Below are 23,729 nucleotides of genomic sequence, written 5' to 3'. Positions count from 1 at the left end.
ACTGAGAGTCAGAAGCTGGCATGCTGTGAATGCAGGTGTCCCTGGAAAGATTTCTGTCTCCTACCCCACCTCCCTTGCAAAAAGCAAAGCCCATTCCTTGTTGCAGTATGTACACTGTATGAACACAAAGGCAGTTTTTGCTGTGGATGAAGGAGCACGTGGCTGGGTTATTTACACTAAGGGACCTAAGATTTGGGGAGAAAGGAGGCCAACTTGTAGGGTGGTACTGTCCACTATACATTTATCAAGTGTGTGTGTGGGGAGGGCGGGGTGGTGGCAGTCAGTACCAATCAGTAAAATTGGGGCCAGAGACAGCACAGGAAATAATATCAGGCAACCTGGCCCTGGAAGGATGGTTGAGTCCTGTCCCTCAGTGACACTTTGATTCCCACCAGTGTGCCACATGCTGTGAAGCAGAGGTCCCATGGAAGTGCCTTCCTGACACGACCTGACCCACCCAGGCTCGGTGGCCTGGCTCTTCACTGGACATTGCCTCGGTCTGCCTTCTCACTTTCCTCAGGCAAGCCTGTTAAGTCACAGAGGAGTCCCAGCCGATCCTCACATTTAGATGCACGAGTCGTTACTGGGTTAGTGAATATGTAAGTGAAAGAGAAGCGCTCACAGGGAGTAGCAGCCTGGCACAAGACGCCCTTACCATGTCACTCTGTGACTGCATGGCCCCGTACATGGTGATCCCATTGGAGGGTGCTGCTGGCTGTGGGGTGTCAGGCTGGATGTACCCTCTTCTGTCAATCAGGCTGTGGGTGAGAAGAAGGGAGGAGAGAGTGAAGAGAAAAACAAACAAACCAAAGATGACAGTGATGTGATTTAAATGTCCAGGTCTAGGTTTCCTCTTTTTGTGATGAACCCATTTCTGGTATCTTAGAATGCACCTTACTCGTTTCCACATAAAACCAGTGACCACATTCTGTCACTCCTCCTTTAAAAGGCCAGCAGCACTGGTTGCCTCCTCACCAGGCTAAAGATTTGTCACCTGCTGAAGTCCCTGCATCTCCCTTCTGTCTCCCATTGGTTGATCTTGCCTTACACAGCCACAATTTGTCCTTGGCTTTCCCCTCCAGCCTTAAGTCTAATCTTTTCTGTACTCTCATTCAGCAAACATGTTCCGAGCAACTGCCAAGTGCCAATGCTCGTGTGAGACCAGAGCCCAGCTACTCCTTGCAGGTGCTCTGCACTTTGTCATCTCTGTTTTGGTTTAAGTCTTTTTTTTTTTTTTTCCGGTTAAAAGTCATGTTCTGTCCCACTCCACTGACCACTGGTGTTGGTTTGAAGAAGAACATTATTGGTTGAATTATGCAAAAAGACATGTTGAAGCCTCAACTCCAGTGTTTCTGAATATGAACTTATATAGAAATAAGATGTTTGCAGATGCATCTGAGGTCCTACTTGACTGGAGCAGCCTGAATCCAATGTGACTGGTGTCCTTATAAGAAAAGACACATGGAAGACAATGCTATGTGAAGGAACAGGGACACACGAGGAAGAGCCCATGTGACAAACAGGCAGATGGGAATGATGCATCTGTAAGTCAAGGAAGGTGGGGAATGCCAAACAGCAGGAGAGAAGGAAAGGCCCTCTTTCCTGTTTCAAAAGGACCCTTGCTTCACTAACACCTCGAATGCAGACTTCTGGTCTCCAGCCCTGAGAGAACATATTTCTGTTGTTTTGAGTCCTAATTCTCTCCCACAATTTCTGACATTTTATTATAGTGCCCTCAGAAGAGACTAACGGACTCAGCCCAAGAAAGTACAGAGGCCTATGCAGGGCAGAGGGCTTCAGGCAAGGGTGAGAGGGCAGGAGTGAGTGGCCACCAGGAACACAAGCCTGTCCTGTGTCAGGAAAGCTACAAGTGGAGGTTCTCAGAAGAGCCCCCAGGCAAGAACCAGCCAGCCTCAGACTCTCAGCTTAGAGAGCACTGACATGCTAAGTACCAGTCCCTAAGACTGGCTTCCCCTGCCCCTGGAGGAGTGCCCTCCTCACTACTGGGGGACTGGAAGAGTGAGACTAACTATGAGGGCAGTACTCAAGGGGAGCGGGGACCCCGTGGCTCCAAATGGGGTAAGTGAAGGGGTGGAAAGTACTCACTGTACTTCCAGTGAACTCGGGTTGGGGGTAATTATTTTCAGGGTGTTTCATTCGGGGGCAAAAAAGAACTAGGTCACCAAGACATTTTGCAAGGACAGCAGGGAGTCTCAGCCCTCTCATCTCACCTCTCTCTTGTTCCTGCTCCTCCTTGCTCCCTTCACCCTTGCAAGTGAAATTATCTGTTCTTCTTTCCTTCACCAGGGGCCTTTGCACATGCCATTCCCTCTGTCAAAATGCTCCTCCTCCAATTCCTAATGATCCTTTAGGATGTAGGTCAACGTTGGTCTCTCTCCCAGGCATGGAACTATCACTGTGCCACTGCCTTAGTGATTGTCCATGTGGCCCATGAGATGGCACCGCTCCTGGGTACCCAGCACTGAACACAGCATGTGCCCAAGAAGCAGTAGCCAAAGGAGTTCTTATTACTGGTTTGACCCACGTCAACAGGCCCTAGTAGGGCTCCACACCGGTTCCTGGGACTTTCTTTTTTCTAGTTTTCGGTTCCTCCTGCTGGACTCACGTGAGGACTCTCCTTCTCCAAACCTAGCCGTCCTAAGGGACTGCCACACATCTTCATGACAGTGTGTAGGTGTCAGGATGTGGGTCTTTATGTCCTGGCACACAGGCTGTCAACGTGACACAGAAACACACACTTGCTCACAAGCACATAGTGTTTATAACACAGTAGGCAGTGCTAGCACACAGTTCTAGGCATGTGGGGACACTGGTCAGCAGGCTGGCCTGGTGGGAGCACCCTAAGAAGATCCTGAGCCACTCAAAGGCACTGAGGTTGAGTGAGGTAGACAGAGGCACAAGAAGGCAAGAAGGTAACAAGAGCCAGAAGCAGAGAGGAACGTGTCTCTCATACCTGCCTGGGGCGAGACTGGGAACCTGTGAGCCCAGTAAGGGGCTCCTCACCCTTTTCCTGTGAATACCCTGAAGTGTGTTAAGAGGGGCTGACACTGCTCCAGCACCCGGAGTCCCTATATAAGCAAACAGAAGCCCAGCGCTGTGTGACCAACCTTAACCAGCCAGGAGCCACCAACCAGGGACTCTGCACTGCAGTGGCCCAAACAAGGCTGCTGCTCACTTTAGCCAGCTGGTTCCTTCCTTTCTTTGCTTCTCTTCACCCTGCCACAACCTCCTGTGCTCCTTCCGTGCAGCCCCAAACCATTTATGAACTGCAGCTGCCTGATTCATGACTCATTACCTGCTCAAATAGACTCCGATATTTTGATGTGCTTTGGTTTCCCTTTTAATCAACAGTTTAAGCAGTTCCAAGGGGAGGGCCATCCTCAAGAAGTGCTCCACTCAAAGAATTTTAGAGAGAATATGGTCTAAATCCAGCCCAAACAGCACATTTAATTCAGTTGTGAAAGGAATTATTTTGATTGTGACAAGATTTGATCTATGAATATATAAAGCAGTACCATCTTGCAAACCTAAGACCCAGGAACAAGAAAAGAGATTTGGAAAGAGTCTGAGAGTTTGTGGTTCTTTCCTGGACTCCAGTGTGCATTCCAGGTAAGAAGTGCCTCTGTTCTTCACTGTAATCCTCTTCCAGATGCCCCCTCAACTCCCGTGGCCTTCCCCTAGTACTTGAAAGCACACCAATGGGAAATTATGTAAAAGGGGGAAATCAAGCACTTCCTGAGAGATTTCCCAGCCCCAGGAACCAGGAGGAGGCCTGGGAACTCACTTCCAGGGGAGCTGGTACCTTCCAGGCAAGTCTGACTCCTGCTGATTGGCCTCATTCTAGAGATTTCGGCTGTCCTTTGCGGCAAGCTCCCCACGAGGACGCCTCTGAGGAGCAAGTAAGGGGCCCCCTTACTCCCAGTTCAGAAGAAGAGAGGCATACTGTACTGGGTTCCCGACTTTCCATAAATCCGCAAAAGGATCCCCAGAAAGCTACCCAGTGGCCCCAAGGTGATTCACATCATCAGCGGCAGCCATTCCATAAGTGGTAGCCTTGAATACGTGTGTGGGTTGGGGCTTTACATCACTTTTACTTCCTCGATGAGGCTGGCAATAACTTGAGGTGTGCATTCCACAAGCACACTACCGTGGAGACAGTAGCCTGTGGGGTTTCTCTCTGTCTTACAGATTTAGAGATCAGAAGGGAGGAAGTAGCAATAGATTGGAAAAACATCGAGAAACTCATCCCAGTGTGCTTGCTCAATCAATATTTGTTGATGATTAATCTGTGGGAAATATTCTACTTAGGCATAACTCACAAATAATCAAATACTGATTGTAGTGTAAACTTGCAAGGCTCTGACCTGAAGGCAGCATGCATTTGTGGATACATGAGCTGGTTTATCTATTAGTGTGTGATCTGGGGCACTTGATTTAAATTCTGTGCCTCAGTTTCTCCATCTGTAAGATCATAGACATTAATATCTACCTCACGAGAGTGAGATTTTAAAGCATCAGAATAGGGTTGAACACTAGTTCAATAAATACCTGCCATTGCCATAGTTAATATCGTTTTCATCCCCACAATCCCAGCTACTCCAGCACTTGCTTCTACAGGTTGTGTGATTGGGTCCTTCATGTGTGTTTTGGCTACCTGCCCTGCTAACCGCAGCTCCCTGCTTGTCACAGACACTCTCTGTCAATAATTAACTATGTCATTTTGCTTCAGTTTTCCTATTTTGAGATTGTAGAGTACTTCCCCCATGTCTGACTCAAATCAAGATCAAAAAAGATGTGTGAAACACATTCACAATGGGGCTGTCATTTGCGTGTCTCACTCTGACTCAGGTGGTTCTGATCTGGACTCCATCATCTGACGTTTAGTAGATGACCATGGTGGTTCAAGCTGGTGGGAGTGTGTTTAAGGTTGTGTCTACATGGCACCAGAAGGAGAAGCTGAGCTGGTGGTCACGTGTGGGTGTGACCAGCTCCACCTGGAAGGGGCCAGGCCTTGGCTTTATGTAGCCTGTACTGACACAGCTATAGTGATTTGCTCAAGGTTGCTTAAGAGCATGACGTTTTCTGAATCTTACCTTGGTGAGATGGGCCCACATAGGGCAACACAGCAATTTGTAAAGATATTTCCGTAGCTGTATGGATTGTAATTTTCTTTACCTCTTTTATTTGACCAAGATCCTTTAATCTGAAAGAAAAGGAGCAGCAATAACACAGTTATCCTTCATTCTGATGCCACTGTTTAGGCAAACCAGACCAGGAAACACTCCTGAGGAATGCACATAAACTTTACTCACTTCTCTGCATGGAAAAATTGAGATACCTTTCTAAAGGAAAATGGTCACTTTACCCCAAACTTGGAACTATCCCCAAACAGTGCCCTAAATTAGGGATAGAGTGACGGTCTCTGGAGACAATAATATTTGTTTGTACCACATGATACTAAAAAGTTCTGTTGGAGAACTTTTTTCATACTCACATCTAGTTCCCTAACCAGTAATTAAATGAATAGTAGCTAAAAAAGTTAATGTGACTCCCAAACTTGCCATTAGACTCTAAGAAGTCAGTCTCACATTCTAGCTAAAACAGCCAGTCTTGCAAACTCTACTATTCATAGTTAACACATCATATTAACTGTCTTAGTGATCTTTATCATATGCATTCGTATCAGCACCAATTTTTTTTAAGTTTTTGTTTAAGGTAACCTAACTTATTTTGAGGAATTTAATTAATGGAGACAGAAGTGTGGGTGCAGACTTCTGTTGAAATCCAAGAAATAAGAGCAATAAGGATATTTTCCAACACGATGATGCTGTGTTCACTGTTTTTCTACTTGCATTACATGAGTAGGGTAATTTCCTTCCAAATCTAAGACATTAAATCTGAAAGGCAAGTTCACTAACCTGACTACTCCAAGAGTACCCAGATTCTACTAGGGAAAGTATGATAAGTTGTTTCCAAAATTATTTAAGAGGAATAGAATCTTCTTTGGCCAGAGCTGGGAGTTACATTGCTAATTCTCTTATCTAACAGACATGGTTAGCCAGGCATGGTGACACATGCCTGTAATTCCAACATTCTGAGTGGAGTGGCTGAGGCAGGAGGATATCACGTTTGAGCCCAGTCTGGGAAATTCAGTTATTTAGCGAGACCTCTCAAAACTATTTTTTTTTTAAATGGGGCTGGGGATATAGCTTTCTGCAAAAGCCCTGGGTTCAATCCAAGTATCAGGAAGAAAAAAAAAAAAAAAAAGATTAGGAGGATGCAGTGACGTCCAAGAGGGATGTGTGGGATGACACATGATGTGCTTCCACTGCACACCTTCTGCCCCCAGGACTCTTATCTGGGGTGGGATGAGGGCAGGAAGTTGGTGCCTGAACTTTTCCTTCCTTTTCTCCTCCACTGCTAACCGTGGTGGAGCAGGAAACTTACATCTTCATTTGTGGTCTGGTTGGAGCTGATAAGGTACGTGTGGAAACCTGAGAGGCCAACGATGGACCAGACGGAGAAGAAGCACACCACGGCCTCCAGCACGGTGGCACCGAGTCAAGGAGGCAACTGGAGAGGAGGGTTCTTAGATCCACCAAGAGCAGCATGCCTGCAGATTGGGGGCCAAATGCCTGCAGACTGGTCCCGGATGTCTTGCCTCATTTCCCCTGTCCCAGCTATAGCAGTTTTCTCTCTAACCGAGGGAGATAGACCTTCAGGTCAGGGACCACGTCATATCCCTCTGTCATCTCCTCACAGAGGGGCATTTGTGGCTCTACAAATGACTGGTGGGCTCCCTGTATGCCACTTACTTTTTTGTGGTGGGCAACGTCCAGCTGTTCTCCCTATTCGATCTTCATTCCTGTGACTCACAGGGGAGTCCAGGCCCCCAAATCAGGAAGTGCACTGCTTTGAGCTGGAAGCAGCTCAGGCCTTTAATGCAAGATCTACATGGACGACAGATGTGACAAAAGTGTCTCTCCCCCTTAGGATAGCTTCTGAGGTCCAAAGTTTTTGGCATCAGTGGACCATCTGTTCTTGACTCAACAAGGAGGAGAGGGAGAAGGTGGAGGCCTCTGAACCGGGGAGCACTTCTCAGAGTGGCATTAGGGTGGAGAGACTGCTACTTAGGGAACTTTTTCCCAGCCCCTCAGCCGATCCCTGATATACAAGGCTGCTGGAAAATATGACACCCCCCCCCCAACTGCATTGAGGACAGCTGAGAAGTCAGGAGTCCCACATGATACCTTACCGCCAACAGAGAAACAGCTGGGCAAGGCTTGACAGATGAGACCAGTGCCTCAAAAGCGGGGCAATGGGAAAAGATGACAAAACTTTCCTCTCCCACAAATGTTTATAAGGTCTATTTACAAGATACAGATGTTTCTCAGGAAAAACCTCATTCATTGTGGGGTGGAGGTTTAAATACACATCTTGCATTCCCCTGTCAGTGAGTTACGGGGCAGGGAGCAGGGAGAGCCAACCCTTGTGCTTTCCTCTGGCTGTCAAGGATGAGACCCAGACCGATCAAACTGTGATATGTCACCATTGATTTTTCCAGGTTAGAGATAATTCATCTTTAGAGCAGAGTGCTCAACATAGTACCCAGTGCAGTGCCATAATCTGCCATAGTATGACTGACAAATGCTAATGTCCAGCTCATAAAATGGAAGAAAGAATGGCTCTTGTCTGTGGACTGTAAGCCACCGGGCTGCTCTTGGAGAAGCAGGTGGCTGGGAGGACCCAGAGAGGCAAGAGAGATGCACAGAAGCAATCCCGACCTGAGGCTGCCACAGGGCCATCCAGGTCTCTGCTTCTGCCAGGGTTAGCCTGGTGGGCAAATGACTGTGCTGGGATCATGTGTGTACATGGAGGCAAACAGATGTGGCACAGATGGCCTTTTGTCCATGGCTTTCCCACAGATCAAGGCTCACAGATGCCCCTGCTCCACGAGAGGGGGAGCCTGGGGAAGCAGGCCAGGTGGGATTCATATACTGTACTGTCTGGAAAGAAGAGGTGGAGGAGAGGAAAAGGATGAGATTGAGTCAGGGAAACTGAGTAATGATGCTAGTAATGAGTTTGCATGGGCTGGAAGGAAAAGACAAGAGAAAGATCAGAGAGGAAACAACAGACTGTCAAGAGAATAAAGAACAGAGCCAAAAATGCGTTCACTAAATAACACATGAGAGCCAAACTTCTGTCTCAGAAATATGTATGGGTCACCAAACCCATACAGGTAGAATGATGCTGATGTTGGAAGTAAAGTCAAAATAGAACTAATGTTCACGCATGTGAACTGTATAAAAACTGGCATGTAAAATGGGGAAGAATCACAGCAGGTTGTGGGGTTCCTGCCACAGATCTACCTACGATTGCTGCCTGCCTTAGAAGTCAGTGTGACCGGGGGATGGGAGAGTTTTAAAAGTTTATAGTAACAACTAAAAATGCAGCTTACTGTATTCATATCATGTCTGCTGCAGAAACAAGAGCAGGACGCAGTGCCACCGTGAGCTCACAGCTGTGGCAAAACAAGGGAAGACACAAGATACCTTTGCTGCTCCTGTCCCTAGCTATGGTCCCGTGAATCGTCATTGTAACAGTGGTCACCATCTCTAGTGATGTTATCCATGTTTCATAGGCACCACAAGCCTCAGAGCCATCCAGGGGAAAGTGTCACTCCCATTTCATAGATGGGGAAACAGGCAGAAAGCAGTGAAGTAAGTTGCCTAAAAAATAGAGCTGGAAGTTAGATGCTAGAAGTCTGTTATGCAAATGTAATACAAAAGTCTTGACCTGGTTCCTTTCCCAATTCTTGCCAAGAGGCAGTGGCCCTAGGCTAATCCCAGTCCCTGCTAGGGGAAACTGGTGATGCACTTGAGAGGGATTTGAGAACCTGTAAGTCAGCACCCCCATTCATTCTCAAGTATCCAAACACCACAACTTACCTACCCAGTGATTAGATATTGAAAATATCTATGCCATAATAAAACCAGGAAATATAAATCTCCCTGAAATGTATCAAAGCTTATTTATTTATTTTAAAAAGTAGAACCAACTCTACTGACAGCCATTTTCTTAGCAGATGATTATTGGTTTATCGCACTAGAGATGGGGTTCGAATTGAGGCAGTTGCCCCTGCCAGCCTCTCTCTAACACCCCTGTTCCCTAGGAAGATACTTTACAGGCAGGGGTGTTCCTGTTTGAACTCCCCACATCCGCTAGACAGTTTGTGCACTGAGATACTCGTTCAGTAGATGTTTACAGACTGACAAGGACTGGAAAGTGCTGGCACATCAGTACCCGTGGAGCCCTGGAAATTCCAGGAGTGCTGATGGGCACAGAGTCCAGTGCATGGCACAGAAGAGGGCAGAAAGGACCAGCTCCCTTCCCATAGGGAACAGGTCTCTGAAGCTCACAAAGGGACACTGAGAGGGGAGTTAGAAGGTTTTAGCATCTAGAGAATTATAAGAAAACAAAAGACCATGAACCACGTATCTTTAACCTTTGGGGGTACTTGCTATGTTTTCAGGAAAAAAAGCGTACAAAGGCAGAATTTCTTATAGTTTTAGGAAGGTTAAAACTCCTCCAAAGGCCATAGCCTTACCCCTTTAGATATGCATGAACCTTATGTATACGAGTTAACATGCCTAATTTATTCTGATCCCTTCATTGTATAGATAGAAGGCCCAGGGAGGTCAAGTCATTCATCAGAACCATTTGTGACCAAATGGAACTGAACTCATCTTCTGCATTCAAGGAGAGAAAGAACCTTTCCTAAGATCCGTCACAACCGCAGCACATGGCAGCCATAACACCATGGACCTCAATGTCCATAGGGGCAAGGTCGAGACTGCCAGTGACAGTGGACCTTGGTAAGCAGTCCTATGTCCACAGAGCCACCTCTCATGAAAAACTCATCTGTCTCAGGTCATCCTGCTTCTCCTCATATTGTAGCAATAAAGACAAGGGTGTTATTTTTTGCCAAATGCCAAATTCAGATAATATTTTTTAAAGTCTATGCCGTGTGGGCTTTCACATTCTTCTGCACAAAGAATCTTCTGCTTTAATGTCAAATATGACAAATAGCAAATATATACATACATATTTATATGGATATGTGTAGATTTATGTAATACACATAAACAAAATCTTTTTGGGGGTCTTCAATAATTTTAAAGTATAAAAGAATTCTGAGGGGGCAAAATATGAGAATTGTTGGAATAGAATAAAAAGCAGTCCTGGGACACATCACTGACATTTGGAAAAGATAAAGAATTTTAGCTTATACCACACCCAACAAAATTATATCAAAGATAAATTACTGTGCTATGTAAAGCATATAAAATATAATATAAAAATATTAAAAAGAATGAGATTTATATAATGTTGTGAAAATATTTCCAAGAAATATTTAAAAATAAAATTGTAAAGTCAGGTGTGGTGGCACACACCTGTAAAGCCAGCGCTTGGGAGACTGAGATGGAGGTTCATTGAAAGTTCGAGAGCAGCCTGGGCTACAAGGTAAGCTCAAGGCCAGCCTAAACCATATAGCAAGACCTCGTCTCAAAAAGACCAAAAATAATTAAATAAATAGAAACAATAAAATAAAATGAAATGAAATGGCAGAGCAACACAAAAGTAAGATCTTCTTTAGGTACCAGCAATTCCCTAACTGTGTGTAGGTATATGTGTGAGAACACACACACACACACACACACACACACACACACACATTCCAATTCTCTGGACCCCCCTGGTAGGACATAGAAAAAAAAAAAAAACTGACAAGGATTGATACAGAAGAATAGAGGGAGGATAATCACAACACTTTTTAAGCTGTGCTTTACTGACTATTGAAATTTTTTTCACAATGAGAATACATTCTTTCAAAATTTGGGTTATTTTAAAAGCCAAACAGCTTCCTCCCACTTTTTTTTATCTGATGAGATATAGTCTGATACTTATCCTTTATGAGAAGAAGACTCAGGCTAAGTGGTTAGGATTAGCAGGAAAGCACCTCATTTTCTGGGCAGAGCAGGGGTGGAGTTTGGAGGACGAGGCTTTTGTTTTGTGATACTTTGAAGTAACTTTTGGGACATCACGTAACCACTTTGCCTGGAGCAGCTGTAAAGAGTGCTAAGGACACCTATGCTGCCTATATTCTAGGGTCCCCTTGAGCATCAGCAGCTACAGTCCTGTGCTACTCTGGTCACTTTCCCAGGTGGCTGCATGGTGTCTTTCCTGTGGGCCCTGGAGCCAACTCTGAAAATTCTACTAAATTCCATTAAAACAACGCCCATTAGGCTGCTGAAGGGGTGTTACAATGAGTGCAAATTGGGGATAGAAGGGTTTTCTGTGGAAAGCCTCCACAAATGCAGAATCAATTACCATTTGATTTACCAACCACAGAAAATCCTTCTCATTTTGGGAGAGCTGAACAATAAGTCATGATTAAAAATGACTGTAATCTCTTTCATGGGATGTTAATGATATGTTACACTGGCTTGCTTGTGGGTGGCAGGAGTTCACCTTGCTGGGGTCTTCCTGGTGTATACCCAGGGTCCTGAGGCTTTCCTGGCATATGTGTACTGAGGTTCTCTACCTCTGAGAACTCCAGGAGCCTATGATGTGTCCCTATGTGACTTGACTGGTGCATCCTATCATTCCTAGCATCCTCATTCTCAGGCATGTGACATTTTCCCTCATTTGTTGTACACACAGGTAACTACAGGGGAGCCTCCAGTTGCTTTTGGCTGATGCAGATGTTCACTGTGTGTGTGATCTCTGAGGTTCTATCAGTGAACATATCTCAAACGGAACACACTGGGCTCCCCCATCCAGTGTTAGCTGTCTCCTCTTTATAGTGATCTCTCTCGTTGGTACCCTCAGAGGAACCCTCAGACTCAACTTTGTCTTCTCTTTGCCCTTATCCGTTCCTGTAGCGTGGGTCTACCGTTCTACCTCTCCCCATGGAGCTGGTCCTTGTCACTGATACCCATCTCAGGGGCCTTTCCTTTGCCAATTATTTCACTATTTCCCCAGGTTGTGCTCCCTGTCATAGCAAAACAACAGAAGTCCAGCTTTGATAATGCCACTTGCTTCCCCAAAACACTGTACCCGGTACCCCAGTGTCCAGGGTTCAGTCTTTGACAGTGTCATATACCCTTTCACCGCATCAGGGACTAGCCGTCACTGGGCCTTCCTGCTTCCCCATCACCTGTAATGTGCCTAAGTGCTCATGCCATTAGTGGCAGACCAGGAATCCTGACCCTTCCTGGCCCAGAAGCCTGCTGAGCATCCTGTACATCCTTGTTTAGAGAGTGGACATAACACTAGAGCTCAGAATTTTCCTTGACACATCCTTGCATCTTTCTCCAGGGCTGGCTCCAGATCCTAGGACTCTGCTAGAACCTAAGAAAAAGATAGCTAAGGGGGGCCAGACAGAGACAGGAGGGCTGGCCTGCCATGGAGCCTGCTTTCTGGATGAGACCTGAGGTATAAGATAACCAAGGAAACACCTGGGAAAAAGGGAGCTGCCTCTGGGACTAATGCATTTTATAAGTTAAATGCTAACACAGGACCAGGATGCCCTAAAACAATGGGAAAAGGAAACCAGGTAACTTAGCTTATCCACAGCAAGTCCCTGCCCATGTACTCGGTGGTCTTCTGCTACCCTTGGCTGACTCCAATACTAATTATGTCATTTTTATCCTCCTGTGCGCTTTGGATACCATGACAGTTCCTTCAAGGGCCATAAAAAAGGAAAAAAAAAATTACACTACCAATGGAGGGGCTGAGGCAAGCCACTCACTGACCAGTCATATTTTTCAGACCAAACTCTCAATCTCACCTAACACTAAGCCCTCTTGGTACTGTGAGTTCTTTCCACTGAAAAGATACCCAGTGCAGTGTATCTTTGTCTTTTCTCTTGTCTTCTCTCTTTTCTCTTTGATCTTGCTGTTCTTGGGCATCCTGCTCAATTCTTCGTTTTAGGACATCAGGAACTTAGACGAGATCTTCAACCCAATAACAAACCCATTATCTTCCAAAGCCCTGTGCAGGGGCCCAGGCTTTCCTGACTTCCCTGCAGCATCCCAGCCTCCTTCTGACTTCAAGCACAATCTGTCTTTTTTTTAAATGGCACCTAAGACTTACTCAGCTTTAAGACATCACATTTAAAGCTCAGATCTGGGCAAAAGCAGGTGCTCATGGAAAAGGAGGAAGAGGGCTTGCTGGGTTTTGTACCTCAGCTCATTCCCCCACCCCCACACCCCCACCCTCACTTGGATTGAATGCGCTGCAAATGTCTGTTGGCCTTTGCCTTGTAACTCACATATTTGGCATGGATGAGTGTTCAGGCATGTGATCTTGTAAGAAATAATAGCTGAGTGAATCTCTTTTGTTGGAACCTGCTTGTCTGGATAAATTGAGGACTCATTCTTTAGGAGAAAAATCTCTTTCTCTGGAGAAGGCTGGTGGCTCTCACAAAATTATGGTTGGGCAGCTGCCTCACTGTCTATGGTCATGACTCTGAAATCTCCCTACCATACTGGCTTTGCTGATGGAAGACAAAAAGGAGGCAGCTGAAGGCAATGGGAGGTGGAGGAAAGAAGAGGAGGAGAGGAGCGAGCCATGGGCTCTGTGACCAGAAAACAGCCTCCTTCCCAATAGCCCAGCATGTCTCCCTACTCTCACCACTGGCAGGGCCGCTGTGTAGACTGGGAAGGGGCTGGCTGAGTCCGTTCTACCCACAGCCGTCTGTGGCTTCCTTCTGCTCCCCAGCCTGCCACGCTCTAGTTCTGCATAGCATTTAGTCTTGATTTCTGTAGGAGCGGGTGTTTCTTTTCTCCTAAAGTCTTGTTGAGTTTTATGTGGGTGTGATGAAAAACTTGTGGTTTATCAACGTCTCCTTCATTTATGTAGCTACTTCTGATAAAGTGTCTTGGTTGTTTGTAAATCAGTTTTGTTTTGAATCTCTCTTCCTCAATGATACTGCTTTTTAGTTGGAGAGTAAATTCACCATAAGAAACCTTTGGCTGAGCCCTGTTTCCCATGAAAATATTTTTATACCATGGTCAAGAGACCAGATGTGAAGCCACTGAAAGTCTGAAATTACAAGTTATTTTCTTGTCCGAGAGCACTCTTCTGACGTCACTTGCAAAGGTTACGCTAGACTCAGTTCTGTGCTCAGGCAATTCAGCTCAGAAACTTTCTTTAGGGTGAGGAACTTAGAATTTTAAAGAACCCTGCTCTGGAAACTGAAAGTCTCCAGAAGCATTGCCATTGCCATCAGTCAAAGGACAGCTTTTGTGAGTATATAATGTCATAGATCAATCTTACCCATCATGCATTGATGACCAGCATGACTTTGTGTTGCAATTGATTCCCTGAAAGACCGAGACAAGCCTGACCTCAGGAAAGAAGACAAGGTTCGGCTTTAAGATATGCATAGAAACATCCCCTGGAAACAGGAGGCACAGAGCAGTGATGCTAATGAGGATATGGTCCCTGGGTGAGGTTGTAGAGAGGGACGAAGGATGACAGTTCTCAATGGGCCAATTCCTAGCGCAGATGAGACTATAGGCATTCCCTGGCCACCTGTTCTCCCAGCCAAATTCCAGCTAATGTCAGCTCCCCATATCATTAATAAAAGACAGGATATCTGTGGAACTTATTCTCCAAAGTTTTCTTTGTTCATCACTCCTACATTCCCAGACCCCTCCCACAATACAAACCGCATTAAAAATTTTTTAGTGGGGGCTGGGGATTTAGCTCAGCGGCATAAGCACCTACATTGCAAGCAGGCAGTGAGTTCGATCCCCGGTACCGATAAAAAGGAAAAAGACAAAAACAAAACAAAACAAAACAAAAAATATTTTAGTGGACTATAAAAGCTGGACTCATAACCAACATCATATGCTGTCCTTAAGCACAGAGGAACCAGAGATGAGATACTGTTCATTATGTGAATACACACAGAGTGACATTTGTCTTCAGGTCTGTCTAAATGCCTCCAATAGCAACTCATATATATATATATACACACACACATACACACATACCAATTTTCAGGGACATGGTCCATCTTACTTTAAAAGGTACGTGACATGCACATGTGGTAAAATTCTCCAGTACAAGATAAAATCACCTATGGTAATAGGAGTTCAAGTGAAGTTTACCAAGTTACATGAAAAGGAAGGAAAGCTAGGTCTCAAGGAATCAGGTCAGCAGGTTCAGCTGGCTGACTCCACACTCCTTAGGATAAATGGAGGCCTATTCAAGTTGGAGCTTATTCAAGCACTCAGTGGATGAACATTATTTTTCTAAAGATTCAAAATACTATGGCCTCGGGCTGGGGATTTAGCTCAATGGCATAAGCGCCTGCCTGGCAAGCGCGAAGTCATGAGTTCGATTCCCGGTACTGCAAAAAAAAAAAAAAAAAATAGTATGGCCCATACCAATTTAGCTCATTTGGGAGGAGGGAAAATAGTCCTCAGTGATCCAAATGACTTGAGATTAACCATCTGCAGACCCTTTAGGGGTGGGAAAGGGAGTTTTGTTTCTAGAGACAATACAGGCCACCTGCAATTCCCAAAGGAATGCCACCTTGCTCCCCAGGAGCAGTCTAACTGGATGCTCTGGGGAGTCTCCCCTGGCGGCTGCACACCGGGAAGCAGACCCATGCAGAGCATCCATGGGTTTTCTGTATGGCTATCTGCCTAGCAGAATGAGATCAGATGGCGTGCCCAGCCTCACTTCTCCCAACACAGGTCGATTTAACACAAATAAATGCTGGTTTCTGGGGGTGGGCAAAATTCACACTTGGCTTTCTTCAGGAAGAGCACTTCAATTTAGACAAGACTAGATGAGTCACCTAGAGATTTAAGTGTTCACATCCATTTTAACATGCAAGTGAATATTAGAGAGCCTTCAATGCTTTACAGAATGAAAAAGAATAAGATTTATGAGAAGAAAGGCCAAGGCCAAAGATAAGGAGGTAAGAATGTGGGTGTCAGTGAAATACAGAACACAGCAGCTCTGGACAAGTGGAAACACCAGAAAGGATATCTTGCAGGACTGTCCTTAAGGGCATTGAGGAATCCTGTTTGCTGTGAACCTGTGGGAATGAAATCAACATTTAGTGTCTGACAGTGATCTCCAGAATAAGCAGCCTCATGCTGAGAGCTCTCATCTACATAAAAATAATAGATGTCTAAAGATCAATTAAATAATTATATTTGGTAAGTGCTATGGCACCCAGTTTACTGATCAGAGATTGAGAATCCACTAAAGTTATTCAACAAGAAAATGTAGATTCATAATTAGACCCAACATCTGCAGGATATTTTTTCAATAAAAGCAGACAGATGTCTGCATACTTTCCCATAAATTATAGATCTGATTACTCCTTTTTTTTTAGATTAATAGGAAAACAAAATACTATATACCATTTTCCCTCCAAATTTAACTTATGACCGTAGAAATTGTATAATACAGTCTACATATAATACAGACTTCTTTCTCTGCACTCAGAGTAAACAAAGTTGTAAAGCTGAAGTTTATTACTGACTTTTCTTTGTTACCAGAAATCAAACTGCTGAGAAATATCCCCGGCCCTATTCCTGAATCTTTGTGGAATTAAGATGTTTTAATATGAGCTGTCTGAGCAAGAAAACATTTCCTTAGAAGCTGCAGTAAAGGAGCATTGATGAAAAGCATTTTTAAAAATGTATTGGCATCATACTTTTAAAAGGAAAACCCTATGCAGACAAGTCTTAAAAATTTCATATTGCGTCACAACATGAGGTCCCTCTGTACTGTATGAAGCTACTGTGCTTCAAGGGACAGAAGCCGGACCTCAGGCAGCAATGAAAAACTGGTCAAGACCACACTGGGGCTGCAGTACGCCAGTGCTCTCTAACTGGTGGGGCTACAAGATGGGAGTTAGGAAGTGACAGGGACCCAGGCCCCGCTGGGTAGCCAGAAAGCATGTGCCATTCTGGAAAGGTGACGGGTTCAGCTTCACATTTTTACCTAAGTTCCTTTCCATTTCATCCACTGCTCACACCAAGGCACACAGATGTACCAAGTGGATGTTACAGGTCATGGGCAAACACAATTTTGTGGCAAAATGATGAGATCCAAAGAAATTGATTTTTTTCTCTACTAAACTCACAATGTACTTTTTGCCTAAACTCTCCTTCCCCTATAAGCAAATCCAGACTTGACCTTCCGAGGAAGCCTGGGGGCCAGAATTTCTTCCACTCTCCCTGCACCACCCTACCCCCAAACTGGGCAGGAGAACCCAGGTGAAGCAGTCTAGCTGCCCTGAGGCAGCTCAACCTCCGCCAGGGTTTGCTGAGTCTTATGGGGACACAGGGACCATGTGAAGCCTCTGTCCTTCCTGAAAGCATCACGTGCCCAAGTGGGTGTTTTTTGGGGAGGGTTATTGGAGGGTTCAGAACAAAGGGAAAGAAAAAAACTTCATTTGCTTTTCTCTACAAAATTCAGATATTTTGCAGGCAGATCAGTTCCTAAATTTTGTACAGAGTAGATGGGTAGTATTTAAGACTAACCTGTAGTAATCTCCAGTTTTGCTGGATAGAGTGAGAGTAAGACTTCAGTGAAGGTGAAAATGAAACGTACTTTACAACCAGACTGTGGAGGCAAAGGGCGGACTTCAAATTGGGCAACGTGTGTGTGAGTGTGGGGTTAGGATCACAGGCAGGGGGCATGTAGGTGTGAGTGGATGTGGGTGTGTAAGAGTATCTGTGAGTCTGTGAGAGTGTGAAGTCACAGGAGTGTGGGTGAGGGTGTGTGTAAGACTGTGTGTGTGTGTGTGTGTGTGTGTTTTCCTGGAGTTTATATCATTGAGCAAGTAAAAATTGGCCCTAGATAATCAGAATGTAGGCCAAGGCCATAAATATAATTCAGTAGTATATACGAAGGCATTTTGAACCTGCCAAAGATGATGATGTAAGGCAAAATACCACCCTTTAGGGTTACATGTGTGCTGGAGTTGGTACTTATTTTCTGGTTATGTCAACAAATGCTTCTTTGAAAATAACATACAGTATTATGGGCCTCCTTCCTGCTTCTTTGTCTGTGAATTCACAGATAGGACCTTGGTTCTGTTTCTGCCAGGTTGGGACTCTGAAAATGGTGAGAAAGGCCTCTACAGAGCCATCCACAATACCTACTGACATGGAAGAGGACTCTAAGGAATGTAAACCATCTCTTGAAAGCCACTGCTATGACTTTCATGCATATATTATAAATTACAAGCTCAGGTCACATTTGTACAATAGGATCATGGCCTTAAAGAATGGGAACGAGGAGTGAAACTGTCGTTGAGAATTCGGATAGTTCGTTTAGTGTCCACACTGGACTAAGGTCCCTGAGACTGCATGGGAATCATTCAGTACTCCCAGACCCCAGCCCTCACACAGGCCCAGCCCAAGGAGGAGTGGAGGGGAGTCTCAGCCCGCTCCATTAGTGGGTCAGCACTACTGTGGCTGGGAAGGGAGGCCTCTGTTTAGATACTTCCAGAAACATGCCAGAGGGAAGCTGTGTACTTGGCAATGATAGTTGTCCTTCAGGAATGTGGACAAGAGGCAAGGCTGGCCTTTAATGTTGCTGGTGATACTCTAATGGAAGTTTAAGGGGTTATTCGATTTATAGTTCAAAGTCTATGGAATTCCTTCTCATCACTCACTATTGTAGGAAAGCAAATGACCAGGAAACAAAAGAAACTCCAAGGTATGACCTTCAGAAGGGGGAATGAAAAAACGCCATTTGTTTAGGCAAATATATTAAGATCATTTACATCTAAATCTAATTTTTAATAAAGTTATTTTCTTCATACGCTAGAGGTGGTTTGCTCATGTCATAACAGACAACCGAATACCTCATTAACTGTATATTTTTAACATCTAAAGATGTATATAAAAGAAAATCTAGTCTTTTTCCTTAGACATGTTTTCCCTAGGGAGGAGGACTTCCTGGATAAGTAGATGCACTAACAGCACAGGTTCTAGTGTCCAGTGGCTACCACTGTGTCCTCCGTGTAGAAGGTCGGGATGAGTTTTTTAGGGGATCCCTTAGCAGAAGTCACTGACATCGGAACGGGGAGAGGTGTTATTAGGGAAGAAGTCTTGTTAATGGAAACGAATCCTGGTCTAGGTGTGACCCCAGAAACTGCTGGAAGGATGGGACTGGAGCATGGGAAGGGATGAAGGGGGATGGAGGAGGTGAAAAATGGAGAGGGGAGGCAGGAAGTGAGGAGGGGAAACGGGAGAGAGGAGGAAGAGAAAGCCCGAAATGATTAAAATAGTAAATCAAAATTAAATCAGAAAACCAAGGTCAGGCAAATGGTTACATACATAATCTGATTTCGCCAGCATACTTACGAAGAATGACGTGGGTGATAACGAATGCAAATATAAAGACTGTCAGAAAAGACAGGGATAAAATAAACATATAAAAAAATCTGTAGTTTCTTTTCCCCACACAGTTGCCTACCCAGGGACAGTGGTGATCAAACCGTTCTGAAATGAGAGGCAGAAAAAAAATGGAAATCAATTAATAAAGTGTCTTTTTACTTGATGGAGCCCCTTCCCACATACTCTAATAACACATCAAATAATACAACAAAACAATATCATAGCACAGGTTTCCGAGTTAACTGCTCAAATGTGTATTCACAGTAATACATTTTAGGAATCTAATTGTTCTTTTAGCAGAACTCAGCTGTTTCAAAAAACTAGGTGCATCTACTCTTCACAAATGGTCACTGCAAGCAGGAATATAGATTCTCATTAGAATTACAAAGAAAGAGTTCCCTCCTTCTTGAAGGAAACCTCTGTGAAGTCACAGAGCAATCTTCCCTTCAGATGGTGCCAGCACAGTCTGATGGAAGTGTTGGGCTGGGCCAGGCTGGATGTGGCCCTGGGTGGCTGCCCAGTATAGTAAGTGGCCATGAAGAGAGGCCACGAGGGACCTGGGGAAGGACAGAGGAATAATCCTTTGTCTTTACATCTCAGTTACACATTTCACATAAGCTATTCATAAACATTAATGCATCTGACCTCCAAACATGCCTATGAAGAAAATGATGATGTGGTCCCATTTTACAGGCAAACAAACCGAGGCTTGAGAATAAAGAGACTGCAGACAGAGGGCAGCCAGCTCATAGGCAGTGGAACTAGCAATTGAGTCAATATTAGGGAAGCTGCTCCTTTTCCTGCTGTATTGGCTGCCTCCTGTACTCAGTAATGACAGAGTGCTGAGCTCTGGCATCAGTATGCCGTTACTCCATGGTACCTTAAGTGCAAACCCAAGGCCTGTGATGCATTTATGATTTGCTCTTCTCCTTGCAAGTGATGGCAAAGTGCTTCTCGTTCGTACTTAGTGGCTCTTCCATTCAGCAGCATCGCTCAGTGTCATTCTAACAGCTGCTCATATCAGGCTGCTTGCCGCGCCTCGGGGGAGGCAAATGCTCAGGATGTAACTTAGCTTTGTACTCACTTTCTACACGATTTTCATAGTTTCACTCTCTATTATGTGCTTTAAAAACACACAGAGAAAGCTCTATGGGGTGTGACTACAGAAATAAAACAAATAGATACGGGCAGTTGGTCTGCTTCATGACTCTCTAGTCGTGGGTCATAAAACCGCTCATCACATGCTGCATACTTGCTTTCTGAAAAAGGCTCAAGGACACCTGGATGAGGGTTGGTGGCACAGGAATCATAAGGGTATCTCTGTGGTCGCAGGTGTAACCAATCTGAGCAGAGGACATGGGGACAAATTTCAGAGCTCACTGACTTGGTGATATCCCAATGGCTCATAAGAAGCTGACACTCAACTGAAGTCATTACCGCTGGCCACGCATGTGAGTCACATGATAACACTGCCACCCAGCCGTGAGTACAAACAGCTTCCCCGGAGGTCAAAGGGAGGGTGAGGTAAATTCTCTGACGAACAGAGAATGTTTAGAGCAGCAGAAATACACTGGATAATGATAGATAATATCATTATGTATTTGTCTGAAGCCATAGAATGTACAAGGGCAAAACATGAGCCCCAGTGCAAACTATGGGCCTTGGATGATTCTAACATATCAATGTAGGACCAGCAACTGGAACAAATGTATCCCTGCTGGTGGGGCGGTGTTGAGAATGGGATAATGAGGAAGTAGCTCCTGGACTCTCCGTACCTTCCTCTCAATTTTGCTGTGAGCCTAAAACTACTCTAAAAATCAGAACCTTTACATCTTACACAATCTTTACTTTCCTGAGTCACTGATCTACAGTCTGTATGAGAGGGCCTCAAGAAGTACAAAAAGGAAAAAAAATCAGATCTCCTTACTTAAGATTTGAGCCTGCTATTTTGAGATAACCACTTTTCTTTAAATCCAACTAGAAAATGAGAATAAGAATGGACCCCCAGCAAGGCGGGTGCTGGGTGAGAATCTTCCTCCAGCCGTGCAGGGCACACAGGGCAGGGTGGGGAGTTTCACTGATACTAGGAAACTCCATGGAGGACCAAGTTCCTGTGTCTCTGCAGTTTATCTCCTGGCAGAGGCAGCGGCAGAGGCAGAGTACAAATAAGTGGCAGATGGTGGGGTGGTACCACCAGGGCCCTGGGAGCCACTTGGGAAACCATCACTCTATGAGGGGTGTGGATCCAGGCTCCTAACTGGAAGTTATTTCTATTTGGAAAATTGTTTGTGGGAAACTTTTTTCTTTTCTTTTCTTTTTTTATTTAAAGAAAAAAACTGCAAAACAGAAAAAAGGGTAGCAGTAATATGGAATTTCAAAAGAAATTAATGCTAAGAAATCAGTAGTTGATAAATTACATATTGCCATCTTAGAAATAGTTGTGCAAGTCCCGAAACTAAAACATAGAAACTGGACAATCAAACAGTGAGAGTACAAACCGTTCTGTTCAATGATCCAACAAAAAGTTGGTAATGTGAAAAAGAAAAAAAAAAAGAACGGGGCTGGGGATTTAGCTCAGTGGCATAAGTGCCTGCCTTGCAAGCACAGGGACAAGTGTGCGGTCCTGAGTTTGGTCCCCGGTCCCTCCCTCAAAATAAAACCAACTTAGTAACGTGGCTATCTATCTTACATTTAAACATACACATGTAGTTATATCCTTTAGAGCATGTGGAAAACTTTTTTTGGCTGGGAAAATCTCACAAAAACTGCAGGTGCGCTGGGCAATTCTTTTACCAGCCATGTCTCAGGTCCTGTTCTGCAGCTGGGTCATAGTGAGTAGTGGGCCTGAGGCTCGTGGGCCCCTCTGTGGGCCTAGTACGCATGGAGTCCAAGGCCCAGGAGAGCCTCCCCACCCATGGGATCATGGGCTCCTACCCTGGCTCCTGGCCTGGCTCCTGCTTTCCTCCTAGGCCAATGTTGGTGAGCAGCCCAGGGTTCAGTGTACCTTGTCCCTCACACAGCCTTCTCTCTTTTCTCCCAGCTAATGTCTTTTCATCCCAAGGGTCAGGTACCAACTGCATCTCAACATCATCATATGGCAGCCTTCCACCTTCAGCGACAGATACCTGCTGAGGAGGCCCTACTGGCATCCTAGACTGTCTTCCTTCCAGAGAGACTTCCTGTCTTCACCCAAACACCAGCCTCCCCAGACTTCCAGTTGCTCACTGTCCCACCCAGAACGCGAGGCACCATTTGGTCACAATATTCCTTTTCCCCCACATCCAACCCCTAAGTAAGCCCATCAGTTCTTGTCTTTATCCAAACTCATGTATGTTTTACTCATTTTTGTCTACTGAAACATTGATTGAGCTCTAAGCTGAATAACTCTTTGTCAAACAACTGAGTAAACCTATACACTACCAGGAGACATCTGCAAGAGTGTGGAGGTTGTCCAAAGACAGTCAGGTAAAGAATCACAAAATGGGAATGAGAGCCCAGGCCATCTCTCCCCAGACCCTAGGCTCCTGACCAGTAAGTGTCACACTCCCTTTACTGAGCTCCTGCTATGTACCCCGCACTGTCACAGATACTAGAGATACTAAGAAGAAATAAAAGCCACACAAGACTCCATGGCTTCAAAGAGTTTCTTACCTTATTTGGGGAGGACACTATTTTCAGGATCTGAAATATGTTTCAGATGCAAGAAACAAATTGCTAGTAACCCTAATTTAGCTTCTAAATCTGCCCTTTCCATCACCATTGTTGGCTGCGCACAACATTCTCACTCGGCAGGTCAAGGATAGAGCAGGCCACGGAAGCACAGTGGAAGCCTCGAGGTTGGCTGGCCATGTCCCACAGAGGGAGCGCTGCTCTGTGCCCTGAATGTGCTAAGAGGGGCAACGGGAAGCTGAGGTGCTGCAGGCATGGCTCTGAGTGGCCATTTCCAGGCCAGAAGAGTAGACAAGAATTGGGCACAAACTAGGCCGGGGAAAGAGCTGAAAGTGGCCACAGCTGACATACGACCTCGCTCCCAGGGACCCGACTGAAGCAGTCACTGGCTGGCAGGACAAACATTTGGAGGAGGGAAGGGGACCCCAACAGTCGGTAAGGCTAGCTGCAGGCAAAGAAGTTTCAAACAGCTGTTATTGGAGATTAGTTTGTGTTTTCTGTGTGGGAAAATGGAATCTGTGTCTCATGTGCTGAAGGTGGGTGAGTGTGATGGAAAGCTCTTTAAAAGAATATTTTCATGCTGGGGCACATTTA

At 45.1% G+C, this 23,729-nt stretch overlaps 1 protein-coding gene across 4 annotated transcripts in view; it reads right to left on the bottom strand.

Annotated features, from left to right (window-relative positions):
- Positions 1–23,729, bottom strand: part of Zdhhc14 (zinc finger DHHC-type palmitoyltransferase 14) — a 299,691-nt gene that overhangs the window by 31,216 nt on the left and 244,746 nt on the right. For all 4 annotated transcript variants that reach the window (XM_063232949.1, XM_063232948.1, XM_013151081.2 and 1 more), the window contains 5 exons: positions 19,434–19,571; positions 16,093–16,141; positions 6,469–6,571; positions 5,115–5,224; positions 656–758 (listed from right to left, as the gene is read on the bottom strand). In XM_063232949.1, coding sequence (XP_063089019.1) covers positions 656–758; positions 5,115–5,224; positions 6,469–6,571; positions 16,093–16,141; positions 19,434–19,571 — 503 coding nt within the window. The remainder of the gene's footprint in view (positions 1–655; positions 759–5,114; positions 5,225–6,468; positions 6,572–16,092; positions 16,142–19,433; positions 19,572–23,729) is intronic.

The sequence above is a fragment of the Cavia porcellus genome, unplaced genomic scaffold (genome assembly GCF_034190915.1).
Source record: "Cavia porcellus strain 051 isolate PalLab524CR breed Dunkin Hartley unplaced genomic scaffold, mCavPor4.1 scaffold_22, whole genome shotgun sequence".
Classification (NCBI taxonomy): Eukaryota; Metazoa; Chordata; class Mammalia; order Rodentia; family Caviidae; genus Cavia; species Cavia porcellus.
The sequence above is the reverse complement of the archived record's forward strand: the minus strand, read 5'-3'. Positions and strand labels throughout refer to the sequence as shown.